Source organism: Pleurodeles waltl, chromosome 5 (genome assembly GCF_031143425.1).
Source record: "Pleurodeles waltl isolate 20211129_DDA chromosome 5, aPleWal1.hap1.20221129, whole genome shotgun sequence".
Taxonomy (NCBI): Eukaryota; Metazoa; Chordata; class Amphibia; order Caudata; family Salamandridae; genus Pleurodeles; species Pleurodeles waltl.
The window spans coordinates 872936008-872957099 of NC_090444.1; the positions used below are offsets into that span (position 1 = coordinate 872936008).

The 21092-nt window shown below is 45.4% G+C and overlaps 1 protein-coding gene across 2 annotated transcripts in view; it reads right to left on the minus strand.

Moving 5' to 3' along the window:
* The window catches only part of THBS2 (thrombospondin 2), a 542122-nt gene that overhangs the window by 322812 nt on the left and 198218 nt on the right, over positions 1 to 21092 (minus strand). For both annotated transcript variants that reach the window (XM_069234978.1, XM_069234977.1), the window contains exon 15: positions 5837 to 5996. In XM_069234978.1, the coding sequence (XP_069091079.1) occupies positions 5837 to 5996 (160 nt within the window). The remainder of the gene's footprint in view (positions 1 to 5836; positions 5997 to 21092) is intronic.

Sequence of the window (21092 nt, forward strand, 5' to 3'; positions counted from 1 at the left end):
TGATAGGGGGATTCTGCAAGGAAAACCAACACCAGCAATGGAACAACAGTGGATTTCTGGACCTGAGTACCGGTAAGACAAGGGGACCAAGTCCAAGAGTCGCAACAGTGTCGAGAGTGGGCAGGATCCCAAGAAATGCCAGCTGAGGGTGCAAGGAAACTGCCACCGGATGGAAGAAGCTTAGTGTTTTGCAAGAACGAAGAGGATAAGGAACTTCCCCTCTGGAGGATGGATGTCCCACGTCATGAAGAAGCTTGCAGAGGTGTTCCCACACAGAAAGACTGCAAACAAGCCTTGCTAGCTGCAAGGGTCGCGGTTAGGGTTTTTGTATGCTACTGTGGCCCAGGAGGGACCAGGATGTCGCCACTTGGAGGAGGAGACAGAGGGGGCGCCCAGCAAGTCAAGGAGCCATCACAGAAGCAGGCAGCACCCGCAGAAGTACCGGATCAGGCACTTAGAAGAGGAGTGAACCGGAGTCCACCCGAAGTCAGAAAAGGGAGTCCCACGATGCCGGAGGACAACTCAGAAGGTTGTGCACTGCAGGTTAGAGTGTCGGGGACCCAGGCGTGGCTGTGCACGAAGGAAATCCTGGAAGAGTGCACAGGAGCCGAGCAGCTGCAAATCACACGGTACCCAGCAATGCAGTCTAGCGTGGGGAGGCAAGGACTTACCTCCACCAAACTTGGACTGAAGAGTCACTGGATTGTGGGAGTCACTTGGACAGAGTTGCTGAGTTCCAGGGACCACGCTTGTCGTGCTGAGAGGGGACCCAGAGGACCGGTGATGCAGTCTTTTGTTGCCTGCGGTTGCAGGGGGAAGATTCCGTCGACCCACTGGAGATTTCTTCAGAGCTCCTGGTGCAAGAAGGAGGCAGGCTACCCCCAGAGCATGCACCACCAGGAAACAGGCGAGAAAGCCGGCAGGAAGAAGCGATACAAGGTTGCAGTAGTCGTCTTTGCTACTTTGTTGCGGTTTTGCAGGCGTCCTGAGCAGTCAGCTGTCGATCCTTTGGCAGAAGGTGAAGAGGGAGATGCAAAGGAACTCTGGTGAGCTCTTGCATTCGGTATCTGAAGAATTCCCCAAAGCAGAGACCCCAAATAGCCAGAAAAGGAGGTTTGGCTACCTAGGAAGGAGGATAGGCTAGTAAGAAAGGTAAGAGCCTATCAGAAGGAGTCTCTGACGTCACCTGATGGCACTGGCCACTCAGAGCAGTCCAGTGTGCCAGCAACACCTCGGTTTCAAAGATGGCAGAGGTCTGGGGCACACTGGAGGAGCTCTGGGCACCTCCCCTGGGAGGTCCAGGTCAAGGGAGTGGTCACTCCCCATTCCTTTGTCCAGTTTCACGCCAGAGCAAGGCTGGGGGATCCCTAAACCGGTGTAGACTGGCTTATGCAGAGATGGGCAGCATCTGTGCCCATCAAAGCATTTCCAGAGGCTGGGGGAGGCTACTCCTCCCCAGCCATCACACCTATTTCCAAAGGGAGAGGGTGTCACACTCTCTCTCAGAGGAAATCCTTTGTTCTGCCTTCATGGGCCAGGGCTGCCTGGACCCCAGGAGGGCAGAAACCTGTCTGAGGGGTTGGCAGCAGCAGCTGTAGTGGAGACCCCGGAAAGGCAGTTTGGCAGTACCCGGGTTCTGTGCTAGATACCCGGGGGATCATGGAATTGTCTCCCCAATGCCAGAATGGCATTGGGTGACAATTCCGTGATCTTAGACATGTTACATGGCCATGTTCGGAGTTACCATTGTGACGCTATACATAGGTAGTGACCTATGTATAGTGCACGCGTGTAATTGTGTCCCCGCACTCACAAAGTCTGGGGAATTTGCCCTGAACGATGTGGGGGCACCTTGGCTAGTGCCAGGGTGCCCACACACTAAGTAACTTTGCACCCAACCTTCACCAGGTGAAGGTTAGACATATAGGTGGCTTATAAGTTACTTAAGTGCAGTGGTAAATGGCTGTGAAATTTCACTCAGGCTGCACTGGCAGGCCTGTGTAAGAATTGTCAGATCTCCCTATGGGTGGCAAAAGAAATGCTGCAGCCCATAGGGATCTCCTGGAACCCCAATACCCTGGGTACCTCACTACCATATACTAGGGAATTATTAGGTTCTGGTTAGCAGAGCCTCAGTGAGACAGTTAGTCATCACACAGGGAACACATACAGGGCACACTTATGAGCACTGGGGCCCTGCCTGGCAGGGTCCCAATGACACATAGACTAAAACAACATATATACATTGAAATATGGGGTTAACATGCCAGGCAAGATGGTACTTTCCTACAAACCCATATCTACTACTTCGACCTGACACTTGAGGGAACAGCTGAGCCATATGAGCAATCCACCCGAGGGTCTCCCAGAGGTCACCTTGCGCGCTGAGACCCAGTAGCTTTTGAAACCAATTCTGTGTTTGGGCTCCAACGCCCATGTTTCTTGAAAAAGACATATCTGATGTTCGTCTATAAATTTGCCCCATTCAGGAATACGCATTTTATTCTCCAGTCCTGCAGTATTCCAGCTGAGGACTGTGTCTGACACATCTGCTCTACCTTGCAGTGCTTAGGCCGGGGATTGCACTCTAATAGATGGAGTGCCATAAGAAAGCTTGGTACCCCTTACAGTCATAGCTAGGCTGCTCTCATTTGCACAACCCGCTGCTTTGTCACCCAAAGGATCTCTCACCCCAATAGGTTCGGAGCCAATCGTGTTCAAATCAGATACCATGACAGGTAAAGTAGTCCCACAGTTGTTGTGACCTATTGGTTCTAAAACTGGATTACTCACATGGGCTCCTCTCACCTCACTGACTCCTGGGAAGGTAATCAACCCATTCATTTCACAAAGGGATGAAATCTGACTAATTTCCAGATTACAGGGTTCTATCTGGGTGGGTGGAGAAATTGGTGTGAGGCCTCTAATGGCTGCATTAACAGTCTGCTCATCCTCTGGGCTACTTATTCCTAATCCCCGTGATCCAACAGCTCTAGATATATGGTGGTCCCTATCTAGGTGCCTAATTCCCAGGAACTTAGGTAAGCCCTGTGTGAGACTGTCTTTGAGTCAATCTACTTCAGAAAGGGAGGATGAAGAAAATCTACATCCTAACTGGGGGGCAAACTGCGACTGAGAACAGGAGGAGCCTCCGGGCGCTGATAACGACCCACTAATGACTGGTATGACTGCTTGGGGATAAAAAGCTTGAAGTCTACACAGATATGCTTCTCCAGCTAGGGGATTGGATTTACAGGTGTTTAGAGAAAGCTGCTGAACAAGGGCAGGTGAGTCAAAATTAACGACAATGCAATCCACTGTACCGGGCTTTTAAATGGACCCACCCAGCCCACCCTCCTCACCATCAATATTGAAGGTACCATTAGAAATTCAAATCTGGCATTAGTATGTAGCCAATATATGACCTTATTTTTCAGTTCAGTGAAGGTTTCCAAAATGTTAATTTTAAGTTTGGGAACATTTGTGATGACAAGAACATATGGGCATGATTCTGGTGGAAGATGTAGAGCTCTCAACCTACTCCCACCATCAGTCTGCGCCTTCTCCAGGGGGCCTACTTGTTGGTGATCTTGAGCCGAATTAGCTTTATGAATTTCCGTTGCTGTGTCATCAAAAGTAACTGTTCCTCCAAATCCCCTCCTGGATAATTCTAGAAGGGATGGTGGGTGGAGTAACCAAAGCAATCTGTGGGTCATGCGACTGTAGAAGCTGTGTTGAAGTTTGCGGTGAGGATAATGACTGGCAGCTAGTGGCCAACAGTAAGGGGGCAGTTAAACGGCGCTCAACCATCTCTATTTCCTTTTCTAGAGCTCCAACAGCTTTGTGGAGAAAACCGTCTAAGGTTTTGTTGTTACCAAGATTTTCCTGGGGTGCCGCCCCCTTCCGTCTGCCCATCAAACTCTCACTTGTGCGCACTTGGCTCCTCTGTTCCCCCCAACTGGGGGCCTACTAAAGCACTGCAATAAGCTTAAACTCCTCAGGCCTCACTGCTGTGGGTTCAAGTTCTAATCACTGGTCCCCAAAACGTAAAAAAGAGATGTGGCCCAGCCCAGCCTCTTCCGGGCGCAGGACGGGCCTGCCCTTGGCCCGGGCGCGAAGCGGGCGCGCAAAGCAGAGTTTAAAGGGGCTCAGGTCCCGCCCCACAAGTCCAGCGCGTCCCGCGAAGCAGGCGCGCGAAGCAGGGTTTAAAGGGGCTCAGGTCCCGCCCCTGCCGCCACACAAGTCCAGCGCGTCCCGCGAAGCGGGCGCACGAAGCAGGGTTTAAAGGGGCTCAGGTCCTCCCCTGCCACCACACAAGTCCAGCGCATTCCCAACCACCTCTCTTGATAACTTTAGGAAAAGTTAAAGCTTCTCCTCTTCCAAGGACACATCTTTTCAACCGAAGTTCATTAATTTAATCATGCGTCTCATTCTTTCTCTCTCCAGCTCTGCTGGCTGGTATGCTTTTGAATGGCTTTTCAAGTCCCCTGCCTGCTTTCTACTTTTGAACATATCATATATGATTTTATACCTTATTACTACATATGGAATTCCATGTGGGTATTCAGTTGAATGCGTAATTGTTCAAAGAGACCGTTTTTGTTTCTTTTTGGAACCTCCCAGTTTTGTTGTTAACATTTTGACTGTATGAAGCACCCCACTGCCTCTAGGTAATATTCATACTTTGGAAAACTGCACAAATATATAAACAAATTGGACAAAGCATAACATTTTAGAATGGGAGGCAGTAATTGCAGCGAAGAGGACACATTTAAGAAGCCTTTTCTTGTGTATGCAGTCTAAACCCGATTACATGAATTCCTTTATTGATTGCTGTGGGATAGCTTGTTTTGTGTAGTAAGTGGTTTTACTTTAACTTTTCAAGTGCAGATTTACAGTATGTTTCTAAATGATATATGACAACACCTTTATGCGGCAAAATATTAGGTGTGCCTTATTTTAAATGAATCATAATGCCATTTTATCTGTCAGCAGTACACAATGGAGAACTGTAATCCATTTTGATAGGTCAGCCGCATACCTGGAGGGCATGGTAACACTCTCAAAAGAAACATATACTTCATTCAGAGCTGTGACTTTCAGCTCACAGTCAAACCACCAGATGTTTCTATTACTTAATGTAGTAAATGACCATTCTTTGTGTGGTATTCCTCCAGATTTGTTCCTTCAATAACTTATTTTTGCTAAACCTGTTTTTGTTGGCTTTTAGGACTTACCCTACCCTAGCTGTCAACTGGGGTATATGTGTTGGAGATTTGCCCTTTCTGCAGGCCAACTCCAGATTTTTGCCTTCTTTTTGCTGAACCGATTTTTTGCAGGCCCTTAGACTCCTGCTAAACAGTGGTAATGTGCTTGTGCTTCTCCTTCTAAACATAGTTAAATTGGAATACAGCTAATTGGCACATTTCATTTACTTCTAAGTTCCTAGTATGTGGTACTACATGTACATGGGGCAGTAAATTAAATACTATATATTGACCGCGGAACTCATTGTGCCACCAACTACAATAGCACTGTTAAACATTTCTCCAAGCCTGTCCCTGTAGCCTGTGTGTGCACTTTTAAACTGTCATGTTGACCTGGCAAATTAAGTCTTTCCCAAAACCTAAACCTTCCTTTTTAATATCTAGAAGTCACTGCTAAGATAGGCTCTAAATCCCCATAGTGCAGGGTTTATTGTGTTTAAAACGTAGGACATGCATATTCCTCATTTATCTTACCCATCTAAGCAGCTGAAAGCCCAAAGAGAAGCCAATGTAAGTGTTAGATCAAATAGTTAAAATTTTTGATGGACATAGTGGGCTTTTGCACGTACCATCTCCATCAATGTCAACTGAGCAGGCATCCCCTTCTCCATTGTTGTCGGTGTCAATCTGAGCAGGGTTGTGCACATACGGACAGTTATCACATCGGTCTCCAACTTCATCCTTGTCATAATCAAACTGACGTGGGTTATACAGAAGAGGGCAATTATCCTGCAAAAAACAGAAAGTAGCAAGTCAGGAAAAATAGTTTATCAACAAGGTTTTCTTTAGTTTTTCTCTTTTAGGAGATTTCTTTAAGTTTCAATACATTTTTGTAGGAAAGTCCTCCTTTTTGCCCTGTTCTCCCAAACTTTTTGACTGATACTCGTGGTTACTGACTCTGACTGTGCCGTGGGTACTGCTAATCAGTCCCAGAGTCATTGCTCCCTTGTAAAAAGGATTATGCAAATTAGGCTAAGTATAATTGGCTGTGTCAACCTACCTATAAGTCCCTAGTATATGGTAGTTCATGTAGGTTTAGGGACCTCAGCATAGGTAGTACACCCATAGGTGCACTGCTGTGGTGCCCAGTGTCAAATTAAAGGCAGGCCTGCTTTGCTGGCTGCTTTTACCTTAAAGTTAACCCCAAATGCAACTTTGGAATCAAAAGTACTTCCAAAGTCCTAAGCTACCTTATTTTTATATATAATTCATCCCTAAGTGCTCCCTGGGTTGGGTGCAGTGTAACTATAAACAGGGACTTTCTAAAATATGTTTTATAAGTCCTCATGAGGGAAAATAGCTACATTCGTTTTTTCCCCACTACAGTGAATGGTCTCCATAGGCTAACAAGTTGAGACTTTATATTTAAAATAATACATTTTATTTTCCATAGGAAGGAGCAAAGTATGGCATATTTAGTATCAAATTAAAAGTTATAACACATCCAATAACTTGCCACTATTGAATTTAATGTATCTTGTACCTAGAAAGAGTTTTAGAACTCTTGCTGAAAGTTATCATCTTCAGCCCTGCAGTGCTCTTCTGATTGGTCTGCCTCTAGCCTAGCAGCCAAAGCCAGGCTGCCTTCATAAGGTGTGAAGTGGGCTGGGGTGAAACAAAGGAAGCATCTGATGGGAGGAGATCTGCCTCAACAGATGGTGGAACAGGATGGTGTGAGAGCAGCCAAACTGGTCTTCAGAGGAGGGAAGGACATTTGGGACAGCAACTGTATCTCCCCCATTTCCTGAAAACTCAGACAGCCAGATGCCCCCTGATTAGATTAAGAGATGGGTGTGTTAAGGGAAACGTAGCCACACCAGTGGGTGGACTCAGCCAGATCTAAATTCTAAGATTTAATTTTTGCTATCTTGGAATTTGGAGGAATATTGTTCCCTGAGATAAATTTTTGCCACACTTCCCAGAAAGTGGTCACTCAAGAGAATGGTAGCCTGCACATGATTGGACAGAGGCCACCTCCTACCGCTTGACACTCCTAGGAGCAAGGATAAATATGGCAGAGCTGCAGCCGACCTCAGATCCCTACTGCAACAAGACAAGAAGAAGAAGGACTGCCCGGCTGGAACCCCGGGCCTGCACCTGGTCACTGCACTCAGAAGGACTGAACCAGCTGCACATTTTGGGATTCACAAAGGAAAGTACTTTGCCTGACATCAAAGACCTCAAGAAAGGACTACCTGTAAGTTACAGGTAGAAAGGAGCCGACCAGAGTCCCCTTCAACAATTCCTGCAAAAATAGCTGTGAGATAACAGGGCTGATTGTAGAGGCCACCTAAATTTTTGCGCCCATTTTTCACTTTTTGCTGATGTTTTGCTTACTCTAATGGTGCTCTTGGTACTGCTAACCAGTCCCAGGGCCTGTGCTCTGTGTAAAATGAGTATGCAAGTTAGGCTAGTTATAATTGGCTATGTCAACCTGCCTATGCGTCCCTAGTATATAGTAGGGCATGTAGGTTTAGGGACGCCAGCATAGGTAATGCACCCGTAGGTGCACTGCTGAGGTGCCCAGTGTCATTTTAAAGGCAGGCCTGCCTTGCTGGCTGCTTTTAAATCAAAGTTATATGCAAATATGACTTTCGAATTAAAAGTACTTGCAAAGTCTTAAACTACCTTATTTATACATATACGGCATCCCTAAGATGTGCCCTATGTGCCCCTAGAGTTGGGTGCCAAGTAACTATAAGCAGGGAACTTATAAAAATAGTTTTATAAGCCCTGGTGAGGTAAAATAGCCAAATTCGTTTTTCCCTCACTTTAGTGAATCGCCTCCATAGGCTAAAATGGGATGACTTCATTTTAATTAATAAAGTCCCCGTAAGTGTCAGATACCTTGAGTTTGGTATCAAATTAATTGTTAGAATAAATCCCACAACTTACAATTGTTGGATATAATATAACTAGTTCAGTTAAATAGTTTTAAAACTCTACCTGAAAGTTGCCAACTTCAGCTTCATGAGGTGCAAAGCTGTCAAAGATTTAAAAAAACAAGCACTGCTGTGAAATAGTGGGAAGGAATAGCATTCCTGCTAATTCACAATGTGGTGCTGCTACTCCGTAGCTATGCACTGTATTTTTCCTGAATGCTGGAGGTCTCACCTTCAAGGCCAAGACTTCCAGTGGGCAGAGGGTGCACTGCGCGTGGATGCAATTGTTACCTATCACAAAGGGATAATACCTTAGGGCACAAGTAGGGGGTACATAGGGATGGACAATGCCCACTTGCTATTTTTAAAGTTTACTATTTTGCCACCCCCCTACCAAGAAGTTTGGCCCAAATGAAATATGCTGAGTTTGTAGCTTGCAGAAACTGGAACACATTCACCAGTTCCTATACGTTTACTGCTTTCCGGTCCAAGCAGCAACATGCAGGTGATAAGGGGGCTTTCTTGTTTAATATTCCAGCTGAGCCCATCAGGACTCCTTTTGGTCAAGCACAATCCTGGCTGAGAGCTTTTTAGAGCTTAACACTTACATACCAATGGCATGGAGAGGAAACAAAAGCACACAGCCTGTTATCACTTCACACAGACTTAAGAGAAAACACAATTTGGAGGCAAGATTTTGACTTTGTTCAGTCTAGGCATGCACTGTAAGAATGTCAGATCTACCGATCAACACAGGTATTTAAACAAATAATTTAAATAACAATTTATTGTTTCTAATTTAATTATTTTATTGCGCAACTCATTCCAATGTAGAGTATCAGAGAACTTTACATAACACAGACACATTGTACATTGACAATAGATCATACAAGTGCCTAAATCAATGTACAGGATGGGTTACATCAGGCAATGGGGGTTACAAGACGTAGGAGGCACATATCATCCATACTAATAGGCATCATATGTTAAGAATTTATGGCCGGGAGAAACACAAAATCAGGATTTAAAACATAACTTGGAATTGTCTGTTCTAATAAGATTATATCACTACCTGAAGAAACTCATTTTAGCAACAGATTGAGAAAAAAAGTAAGGTTGTAAACCCATGTGTTAGGGCTGTCAACCTAAGGGTGGTCTTCCCCCTAACTTTTTGTCTTCCTTCTCCATCTTTTGATGATCTTGTTTTTGCTTGCCTCAGGACTCAGCGCACTATACCACTGCTAACCAATGCTAAAGTGCATGGGCTCCTTCCTTAAAACATGGTAACATTGTCTTCTTCCCAAGTGGCATATTAATTTATTTACAAGCCCCTAGTCAAAGGGTATTACATGGACCCACGGCCTTTAAATTATTAAATGCTATAAGTGGGCCTGCAGAACTGGTTGTGCCACCCATTTGAGTAACTCTTTAAACATGTCTCCCGCTTGCTATTGCAGCCTATTTGTGCAGCTTAAGCTGACATTTCGACCTGGCAAAAAAAACTTTTATCAGGTCCAACCCTTCCTTTTAAATACATATGGGCCATCACTGGCGGGATGCACAGCCCACTTATACCTCATTAGACTGTGTCCTGCCTCCACACAAAGAGCTGCAGACCCTCGTAGTTAGTCTAGAGCCAGGATAGGAAAGGCAGGATGTGTGGAGATTTCAAAGGGAAACCTCTAGAAACTTCTTCTCCACTTCAAAGGAACACCTGGGTATAAATACTGGACCTCAAACACCACCATTTCAGTACACATCTGGACCTGTGCCGCTGAACGACTGCCACTCTGCTGGATTGCTGCCTTACTATGCTGCTACTTGGCTGTGCTAACCAGTGCAACCCCGTGTAGAACTGATTCATTTCTGCTCCTGTGTGGATTGGGCCCATCCCAAAGACTCACTTTGCAACTACAGCCCGCATCGCTTTCAGAACTGCCGCTGCACGGCACATCCTCAGCTCAGGCCCTCGCATCTCTCGTCGATGGCAGCCCCGGTGATGACACCATACCCAACATGGCAGCTTCGTAGGTCCTCAACACAATGAATCCCCGACTCCGGACTTTGCATGGCAAGCCCTTGTCGATGAGATCTTTGATGATGATGATGATGCAACAAGACCTTGCACTGCAGCCTCACCATATTTAAGTAGCCAGTGCATTGCTTCGGCTGTGTGATGCAACAGTGACGCAGATCTTTGCATTGCTCCACAAACCGGGATTGAGTGTACTTTGTTCAGCGGGCCTAACTCAGTCCCTGCCGGTGCAGGCTCCATCACAGTCAGCATGAACTTCTAACTTTTTCCCAGTTGGGCAAGATCAGATAACCACAGTTGGCGCTTTTTCCCCTTTGTTGCTATTTTTAATTATATCTCTAAAATTAAATATCTCTTATTACTGGTTGGATTTTTGTCACAGTGGCCTTGTTTTATTTACAAAAAATTTATTTATGTTTCTAACTCAGTTGTGGGCCCCTTTTGTAGTGTGAGTGCATGGTGTTACGGCTGACTGAAGTGTCGCACCTACACTTTACACATTGCCTCTGAGTAAAGCCCTTCTGCTCTATGCGAAGCTATGTGAAGGGTGTGTCAGGTTAATTTAAAGTTTGCTTATGACTTCACCCTGAGAAGAATTGTGGTTGCTGCTTCAGAAGGGTTTCAATCCCCCATCAACCAGTAAACCAATTTCTTACAATGGTGGTCAGCAGAGAGGATCTGGACTTGTTTTTGTGCAGTGTCTTGTTGTGCTACGACCCTATATAAATAATCTAAGCCCAATTTGAATGTAAATTCTCCTTAATTGGCTTCTTTTTGTTTTTTAATAAATTCTTCCCCTGCCTGTTGTACTACAATGATGGAATTTGAGCTGCCAAAATGAGCCCTACACTGTGACCCAGCTCAAGGACTTCTACAAGCAGAGTGGACTTCCAGCCAGGAGCACCACCATGAAGGTGGAACCACAAAAAGCGCTGAGGGCCTGGGTGGATGCTTGCCAGTCAATGTTGGAATCCACAGACGGGATGAGGTGATGGAAGGACAGGGAAACACCTGGAAAAACGAGTCCGGAACCACGAGGTTGTGAAAAACGAAAGCTAAACAACGCTTTCGTTTTCCACGATTTCCTGGTTTTGGTACCTTAACCACGCATATTTAAACAATGTACATGCGTGGTTAAGGTACAGAAGAAGGAAGTCGGAGTGGACGCGGTGAAGGAGGAGGTAGGTTGGGCTGGGACTGGGGCTGTTTTTTGGGGGGGCTCAGGGTGATTAGGGTTTGGGGGGCAGGGTTTAGTTTTAAGGGGTGGTTTGGGGGGCTGGGGTGTTTAAGTTTTGGGGCGGGGTGGGGACTCGGGGTATTTTTAATTTTGGGGTGGGGTGGGAGGCTGGGGGTGATTCGGGTTTGGGGGGCAGGGTTTAGGTTTAAGGGGTGGGGTGGGGCTTGAGGTGTTTAGGTTTTAGGGGCGGGGTGGGGACTCGGGGTAGTTTTAGTTTTTGGGGTGGGGTGCGGGGCTGGGGTGATTAGGGTTTAGGGCAGGGAGGGGGGGTTGGGGTTTAGGTTTAAGGGATGGGGTGGGGGGCTGGGGTGGAAGCATGCTGGGTCGTGCATGCTGATTGCGAATGCATTTACCAGAAATGCGTTTACAACAGTAAAATCGTTGTAAACGCATTCGTGGTAAAGGCATCAGTGGTTAGAACGAGGTTGTTGTTCCGCCCTCATTGTTGAGCCACGGGTGGTTTAGGCACCTGTGGTTCCAACATATAACCGGAAGGACAAGGAGAAGGCTTCCTTGAGATCCACACTTCAGGTGAAGGGGATGACTTAGGCCCTGAAGTGGAGCCCACTGCCAGGGAAGGGAACAGTGTATCGTCCCACAACTTGTCCTCAGAGGAGTTGGCGGAAAGGATGGAAGAGAGAGAGTTCAGGCTGCCTGCTGTGTGTGTGAAGGGAATAAAAAGGTCTACGTCCCCAAGGATGTGGTACCTAGTTATGTGGTAGGAGATGATATTGATGAATTATTTTTGCCTATGACATATCCTTAAGGGTTCATAAGTTCGCAGAAGAGTACTGGGGGTGTTTTGTGAAAACCCATGCCTACAATGAGGCGGGACACACTTCTTACTTTAGAGGTTGGGAACCAAACCAGGTACTCCCTCCACGAAAGCCACCTTGATTGCTAAGTTAGGGCTGACCCCTGAGAAGTACTGCCAGAAGTTCAGGGACAGCCAGAAGCTCCCCAACCAGTCCTGGGTAGATTTGTGGACTACTCTAGTAATGCATTGAATGGTTGGGTGTGCGGCAGAAGAGTTATTGACTACAGTGTGTTGTACAATCTAATTTTGAGAGAGCACGTGCTTAGTATTTTTTCCAGAGCTGCACCAGCACCAAGAAGCTTGCTGAATAGGTGGGCCTCTGGGCAAGCACCAGAGTGTCCATCAAGGTATCTGGGGGAGATTCCTACAAGAGTGGTCAGGGGTCCCACCGGAAGAAAGGTGGGAGAGAAAAATCCTAAACATAAGGAGCTCTCAAAAGGCTCCCAAACTAATTCCCAAGGGAACAGTCACATGCCCCTGTCAGAGCCGAAAAGAAGGGGTTCTTTGATAAGCAGACAGGGAGGTTTGTCCCACAAGGCACAGAGTGACACAAGTATGGGCACTCCAAGGGCAACTTCAAATGCCCCAAAAGGGTGCATCCCCCACCAGTGGGTAGGCATTTGGGTTGGCAAGTGCAGTCAAGGAAGAGGTAGTCCCAGTTAATTTTGGGGAACAGACAGAGACAGAGGTGACCCTAGTTTCCGTGGGGGATAAGAGAATGGTGCCAAAATCCCATCTGCCTGCCAATACTTCTAAGTACAGGCAGTGGGTCAACATCAACATCAATAGGCATTGGGTGGAGGGTCTGAGAAACACAGCATGGCTTCTGTGAGGAGTCAGCTGGTGTCTTCAAAGCAGGTCCTCCCTAAAGCATTTCATTAATTCATTGTTGCAGGCAACTGTGAGAGTCATCTAACACTGGCTCTGATTTCCTTTGAGTGGGGGGGGGGGGGTCTCAGGTTCTCTAAAACTAACTGTAAGCCCTGCTATGCCTGTAGATTGTTTGTTGGGTAACAACCTAGAGTATACTATCTAGAAGGAGGTAGAGCTCAGGTCACATCTGGAGATGGTGGGATTGCCTGAGTGGGTCTATATGACCACACAGTCCATGGCTGCCCAGGAAAAGTCAGGTCAAGGGCTCTTGGAGCCTGAACAATGGCCCCGCAACTGGTAAAAAGAGTAGGAGAAAGAGGTGTGGAAACCTGCTCCTGGAGGTCCCGCAGTGGAGGTTGACGGGGCATCCCAGGGGGACGCACCTGAGCCAACCGAGGAGGACACTGCCACTCTGAGTGTCCTGCCTGAGCTTATTGTTTGGCAAGCTGTGGGTGCGCCCACCAGGGAGGAACTCTGCAAAGCTCAGAGGGAGTGCCTCACTATAGAGGGCTTGAGGCAGCAAGCTAAGGCCCAGGCAGCAGGTAATACCTCTGGAGATCATATTATCTAGTGCGGGAATGATGTCCTATACTGTGAGCCTAAGGCTACTGGACCTGAGGCAGCCAGTGTGCTGGTGGTCCCCCAATGTTACAGAGTTTTCTTATTGGGTTTGGCTCATAACATACCCCTGGCAGGACATCTGGGACAAGACAAGACTTTCAGTAGGCTTCTTGCCCACTTCTATTGGCCCCAGATAAAGATGGCTTCAGATGCATTCTATAGGTCCTAGCCCACCTGCCAGGTAAGTAGGAGATCAGGGGAACAGCTCAAAGCTCCCCTGCCCCCATTACCTATCATTAGCACTCCCTCTGATAGGGTAGGCATCAACATTGTTGGATCTTTACACCCCAAGACGGCTTTAGGCAACAAGATAAATCTAGTCTTTGTGGATCATGCATCCCTCTACACAGAGGCCACCTCTCTGAGGATAGTAACGGCGCCTGCAATGGCCAGGGCCCTGATGGTGATGTTTTCCCATTTGGGGTTCCCTAAAGAAGTAGTGTCTGACAGAGGCACTATCTTCATGTCAGCGTACAAGAAGTCCATGAGTGTGGAGTAACTTGAAAGTTCTCCACACCCTATCACTCCCAAACCAAAAGTCCTGTGGAGAGATTCAACAAGAACCTGAACGGGATAATAATGGCCCTCCCTAAGCATGAGTCATAAGTGGAATCTCCTCCTGCCATGCCTTCTCTTTGCCTACAGGGAGGTGCCACAGAAGGGGGTTGGGTTTAGCTCCTTTGAACTATTCTTTGGTCAAGCTAATAGGGGGCCTCTTAGTCCTGAGAAAAGGGGTGAGTGCAAACTCCCAGGAAACCCCCTTACCATATGGTCAGCTATATGCTGGCCCTCTGCAACCAGATGCACCGCTTCTGGAAGAAGGTGAAAAGCAATCTTGAGGCAAGTCAGGAAGTTATGAAGCACTGGGATGACCAGAAGGCCACTCTAGTACAGTTTCAAACTGGCCAGACAGTGTGGGTTATGGAGCTCCGTGAGCCCAGACCTCTCCAGGATCACTTAACAGTCCCTTATGAGGTGAATGAGTAGAAGGTGGAGTCCAACTGCTTTATGGATCTCAAGACTCCTAAGAACCCCCTAAAGGGCACTCCACATGAAGCATCTCAATTCCTACTTTGAGTGGTCTGAACTGAGCTCCTGGTGACAGATGAAGGACTAGAAGACAAGAGGGAGCCTCTCCCTGGCCTCCTGTCTGCCCAAGAACACAACAGGTCAGTGGAAGGTGTCAACCTCTCCTCTACCCTGACTCCACAGCAGCCGAGTGGCTGTCGCCAGTTGCTGGGGCTGTGTGTCTCTCTGTTCTCCATCACCCCTGGAATTACACACCTGTGGGTTCATATCATAGAAGCCGGAGACTGTGCACCTGTTAAAAATAAGATTTACAGGTTGTCAGACACGGTGAGGGCCAGTATAAAGGAGGAGGTCTCCAAAATGCTAGTGTTATGGGTGATTGAGCACTCCAGCAGTCCCTGGTCTTGCCCTGTGGTGCTGGTACCCAAGGTTGCCCCACCAGGTACCACTCCAGAACTAAGGTTCTGTGTGAACTACTGGGGTCTCAGTTCCACCACGAAGACTGATGCACATCCCATCTCTCAAGCTGTTGAGCTCATAGACATGCTGGGCACTGGCAAGATCCTCATTACTTTTGATCTGACATCAGGGTACTAACAGATTGCTCTGAGTGAGGGGGCTATAGAGAGGTCTGCTTTCTCAACCCCAGAGGACCACTTCCAGTTTAGGGGGATGGATTTTGGTTTGATCACATCAAGAGCGTTGTCATATACACTTCTTGTCCTTGCATCATAATCCAGTTCACAATCTCTGCAAGCATGGTAATGACTGCAAAAACATCCTCATAGCAGGCTCCTCGAACACATTCACAAGAGAGTAATTTTGAAGACGTGTAATTTGTGTTAAAGTATAAACCGGTGCAGGAGATTCTCTCTTAATTATAAATTCATATCAGAAGGTTTCAGAGACTATATTGACAACGGTAGAAATTAAGTTAAAAAGAACTGCAACCTGTTTTGAAGGCAATAAACACACTACTAGTGACTTCAACTGAATACGAAAGGGGTTTTACCATCATGAACTTGATAATGTCACCCTTAGGTACCTGTCCTGATTTTGCACATCTTTCTGCCCTAATGTTCATAAATCTCATGAGCTCTCATCTGCCTCTTTGAAATCCACTGCCGTATGTTAACAGATGTTTGCCTGCTTATCACCATGTGGATGATAGTCAGTCCTAGGAAAGTAGATCCCACTGCCCATCACAGTAAAAGATATGCAGATGCTCAGGATTTGTTCAATTACTTTGGTACCCACATGTCAGGGACGTTATGATGTAAACTCTCACTAATTACCCATTTCTTATAGTTGAACATCCTGTGGCATAGGGCTTAGTCCATAGCTAAATAATCATATGTGCAGAATATCCTGTTATAACTGTATCTTTCATAGAGAATATCATTTTCCATGCTCAGAATACCAAATCCCGTAAGCACCTTACATTTTTTTTAGAATGGTTAAAGTGTGCTAAAATGATAAGTGAGATAGTGGTATGCTAGTTTCACCTTTCATATGTGAAATCTCATAATGCTCTCAAATGTATTCATGACAGACCTATTAAACAAATGTGTAAGGTTTTAAGATCTGGTGTCACTTCTTCTGATGTGACTTCCTGTGCGGTCTTGGGCCATGATGCCACATCCTGTGATGTCACTTCCTGTGTTGTCATGTGCGATGTCACATGCCATGATGTCACTTGCATGCTGCCTAACTTGGTTAGTGTCTCCACTTTTGTTTTTTCGTAGTACTTGTGTCCTGGTAGCCCTGAATGATATTGGGAAAAACTTTGAAGCTAATTTCCTGTAGCTTGAAGTTCACCTCGTTTGTAGTCCAGACATCAGAACTGAGGAATCAGAGACAGTTGTAGCCAAAATTCAACTCAGGCAAAGTCGGGACATTTTGCCTACCTCTAACAAGGGCAACGTTTCCTGAAACTGCTGCACTTTATGGGTTAAGTTTAAACTTTGCAGAACCTTACACAAATTATATTTCCAAAGTGAGGGCGTCAGGCTATGTTTAAAACCAACCACTATTTATGTTTGAAAACATGACAGAAAATGGTATCATAATGTTTTATTTCGGAAAAAAAGTGCAGGTTGAGGTCTTCGGGTCCATGTGCTTATAAAGCCGCAAAAGACAGATAAGCTTTGTGTTTAACACTGGCTCTTGGAAACACATACACACTTCAGTCATTAAAGGATAAACACATTCCACATAAGGCATTAAAAGAAACAGTCACAGGAAAGTTTTTTAAATCATGCCTTCAATTGCTTCATAAAAAGCAGTATGTTAACGATAGGCAATAGGGTTACAGTCAAAACTTTTAACGGAATTCTACATGTGGATTAAGAATTCTTTTGCAATATTCTGCGCCACATGTTGTAAAGTTTTCCGCGCATTGAGTCCTTGTTTTTTGTAGAAATAAATGACCGTGGTAAAGTGGAATATAGGGTCAGATTTATCAAGGAACTGCATTCCCCTTGCGTAACACAAGGGCAACACAACACGAAAGTCAGATTTACCAAGCCACGCAAGGGCCACCTTGTTTGGCCCTGTAGTGCTTGGTCAATCTGGAGTAAAGCAAGGCAGTGCAAGTCACTGTATTGCGTTAGTCCGACCAAGGGAGGCATTCCCACACATCCTCTAATGGATTTTGGTACATTCCCAGATTTACCAGGATTACTAATCCTGGGAAAGCGTCAAAATGCTATGCCTTCCCAGGTGAGCCATAACGAGGGAAAATATGTTTATTTCTCCTTGTTTTTCCTCTTTCCATGTGCTCTGCATTCTGCAGCACACATGGAGAGAGGAAAAAGCCTCAGGGGGCAGATTTTTTGTGCAGGCAGCAGTGCACCATCATGCAAGGATTCCTGCATTGGCGCTAGGCAGGCAAAAATGTACCAGCACAAGGAGAAAACAGGAATGCACCATATAATGTTAAATTGGGCCCATTCCTTTCACACAGTACAGTGCAGCACAGCACGGTATCTTGCTGCATTGCATTGCATTAAAGATTAATAAATCTGCCCTTCAGTGTGTAGCTGTCCAAACAAATATATGGAGAAACGATACAGCTTGTAAACCACAGGCATTCACTTGTTGCACCAAATTCCAAATGGGAACCTAGAAACTAGAAACCTAGTAAATGAACCTAGTAAAGCTTCTCTTCATTGCACAGCCTGACTTGCTGATTAACAGTTGACAATTTTGGGGGTCTTGAAATCTGTTCTTTATAGTCCATTTTCAGAAACCACATGTGTCTTTAAAGTTTGAGATGGGGGTCTGCTTCCTTTTGCAGTGCCCACTCTTCTGTCCTGCTTTCCTCCAAAAAGCATACTGTCACAGCACGAACAACTCCGAAAAAACAGGCCATGGCCGTGATTAGAGGTTCACACCTGGATGTGCATCCAAAGGTTAACTAAGGGTCTCAACCTTACTCTTTATGACTCTCTTACCAACCCATCTCCTTCCTGAGATATGCCCAGGGCCCCTCCAATTATCCCTCCCTGAATGAAAGAGCACCTATTGAACTATACTGAACAGCCTGGCTTTTCTCTTCCTCCAGTGAATATCCTATTCAGGTCACAGAAAAGCAGCAATACACAAAATTGTCTGGGGCATATTCCTTCACCTCCACATGCTCCTCCAGTCAGTCTCGGGTCTCCCAAAATGGGACCCAGAGACCTCTGTGTATTGCACCATTCACAGGCACACTTAAACATAGCTAATGCATGCAACCACACATGCTACACTGCACTACATGCTAACTTGATGTAGGGCAAGGGTGATTTCAGCACACAGCAGTTGAACTTTATTAGTAGCCTGTAGTCCTCACCCAATAACACAGGCAAAAAGTCCTGTTCACTTCTGCTGATCACTACACTGTATGCTGCCACTATGGGCTTGCCCTACCTAACTCCTGGCAAAAGCAGTAGCCATTCACCACTATGATGGTAGCTTTTTGGGTACACAGCCCTGATCAACAAGACGCAATTCATGAGACAGGCCTATATCATAGTGCACACACACATGATCTATGGCAAACCAACCTCAGCACCATTGATCCAGATACCACTGCAGCTGGGGCATTCAGGATAAGGGTGCACGTCTGTTACCATGCAAGGGACATGTCTTCCCAACAGTAGGAACCTGAGTGTTCAGATGAGGTGAAGGGAGGTAAGGGTAAATTTAGAGTTCAGGCGTGGGTAGAGGTACAGGGAGGTAAAAACAAAATGCATGGTTCAGGGATGGGTAGATGTAATGGAAGGTAAGGGTGATTTTACGGTTCAGGGATGATCACAAGCCAAGAACAGATCAGGATGTTTTGATGATACAGAGGTGCAGCCACCAATTTTGTTGGCTCTATAACTGAACTACTGGCTTTAAAGTCAAGAACTGAGAGTGTGTATGTGTGGTCTCAAAGCTGGGTGTGTGTGTGTGTGTGTGTGTGTGTGTGAGAGAGTGTGTAATCTAGATGGGTGAAACCAAAGTCCTCCCATCTGGGGCGACTGCAAAATGAAACCAGTTGCAGTATATGATGAATGAAAACAAAAGAAAAGAGAATGACGAGAAAGCCAACCAATGATAAGCAATAGGTGGGATTCAAGCCGTGTTTAGATTTTGCTTTAAAGAACATTAGAACTTGCAGCAACAGCTCATGTGCTGTCTCAGGAGACACCTAAAAATAAAGAGGCTGTTAATTCTTAAGTGTTGATTACATTTGTTACTCCAGTAATACTCCAGATAGTTCAAGTTGCGTGGTCCATATAAACCACTTATCATGTCTGTTAAAGCAGTGGCAATGATGGTAGTTTTAAAGATTGAGGTATAATTCAGTTCTGTTATTCTCTGTCTGGAAATCTTCAGGATTAATATATATTATAAGTGTTGTCAAAGTTTGACCCTTACAAGAACCTGTATGAATTAAATATATTTATCTTACGTTTTTTTCTTTAAGAAATTAATTGAAACTAGTTTCAGTGTCTGGAGTAACATTCACGTAATTCTGATTTCTTTGAGGGTACAGTCACGAAGGTCTTGTAAACTTTTTTGTTCTTAAACCCAACATAGGTGGGCAACAAATGACACCTCGCTATTTTGGAATTTTATTGTTTCTGAGCACATTTTATAAGTTCATTTCTAGCTCATGTTCATTTCTAGCTCATAAAATGTGTTCCATTCTGAAGATGTTCAGGTTATTTAAGTGGAGAAAATCCAAGGGTGTCAGAAACCTGGGGCCATAGCGTCTACCTGTGCTCTGGGGTAGAGCAAACAGTAGACACAGCACTGTCTAAAGTCCACACACTTATTTTGGAAATTCTCCAGTTTAGTAAATTAGCTACAGACAGTACAGAGTGGAAAAAGGGAGCAGTGGCTTCCTCTCCTATCTTCTAACCTGTGACCTCAACAGCTCACACACAACATTGGAGGATGCTTGACTTGAGCATCTAGTTTTGGCTGCAGAGCTATTCTTCATTTCAAAACACCTGTTTCCTTTGAAATTTAAATTTTTGCCAAGGATTACAAAAGCCAAGGGTGACCACCCTTGCATGTGCATCAATGCGGATATTTCAGCTAGTATACTTTAATTCTTTTTGCTGTGCTTTATTGAAAACATTCAAATATGGCCGCCCATGTATACGCACAAATGCACACACATGGTTGCCATCTTGGAATGGTTTTAGTAATAAAGTTTTACAAAAACCTTCCTTAGATTGTAGATTTGCATGTGTGGGGAGTCATTGTGGAATGCTTTTTGTTGTACATTACAAAAAGTCGTTAAAATGGCCACATTTATGTGTGGGCACATGTACGCATGAGCACACACAGGTGGCCATCTTCCAAATGTTTTGTGTTATACTTTACAATTAAACATTAAAAGGCTGCTGCCTTTACTTGCAACATATGTGCATCCATGCGCATGCAAGGCTGGTCATTTTCAAATGTTTATCAATAAAAAATGGAATAAATACATATGCACAAAATATACATACATAAAGGTAAGCCAGCAGACTAGTAGCAGTGTACCAGGAGTCATCATGACTTTGTTAAAAAAAATACTACTGAAATAATAAAACAATTAAATTAGATACTATAATAACAACAATCCTGTGCATGCAGTGCTTAATTTCAGCTGGTGGTTGCTGGTCGGGGGCCACCTGCACTCATTTTTGGGAACCGGCACTTATTTTTCTGCATCAGACACTTATCGGGAGGAAAGGAGAAAAAAACAAATGCCAAGGAAAAATGAAGAAAGAGAAAGATAGAAAAACACTTACAGGGAGAAAGCAGGAATCTGCATGAGTGCGATAAAGGGGCACAAGGTGGAATA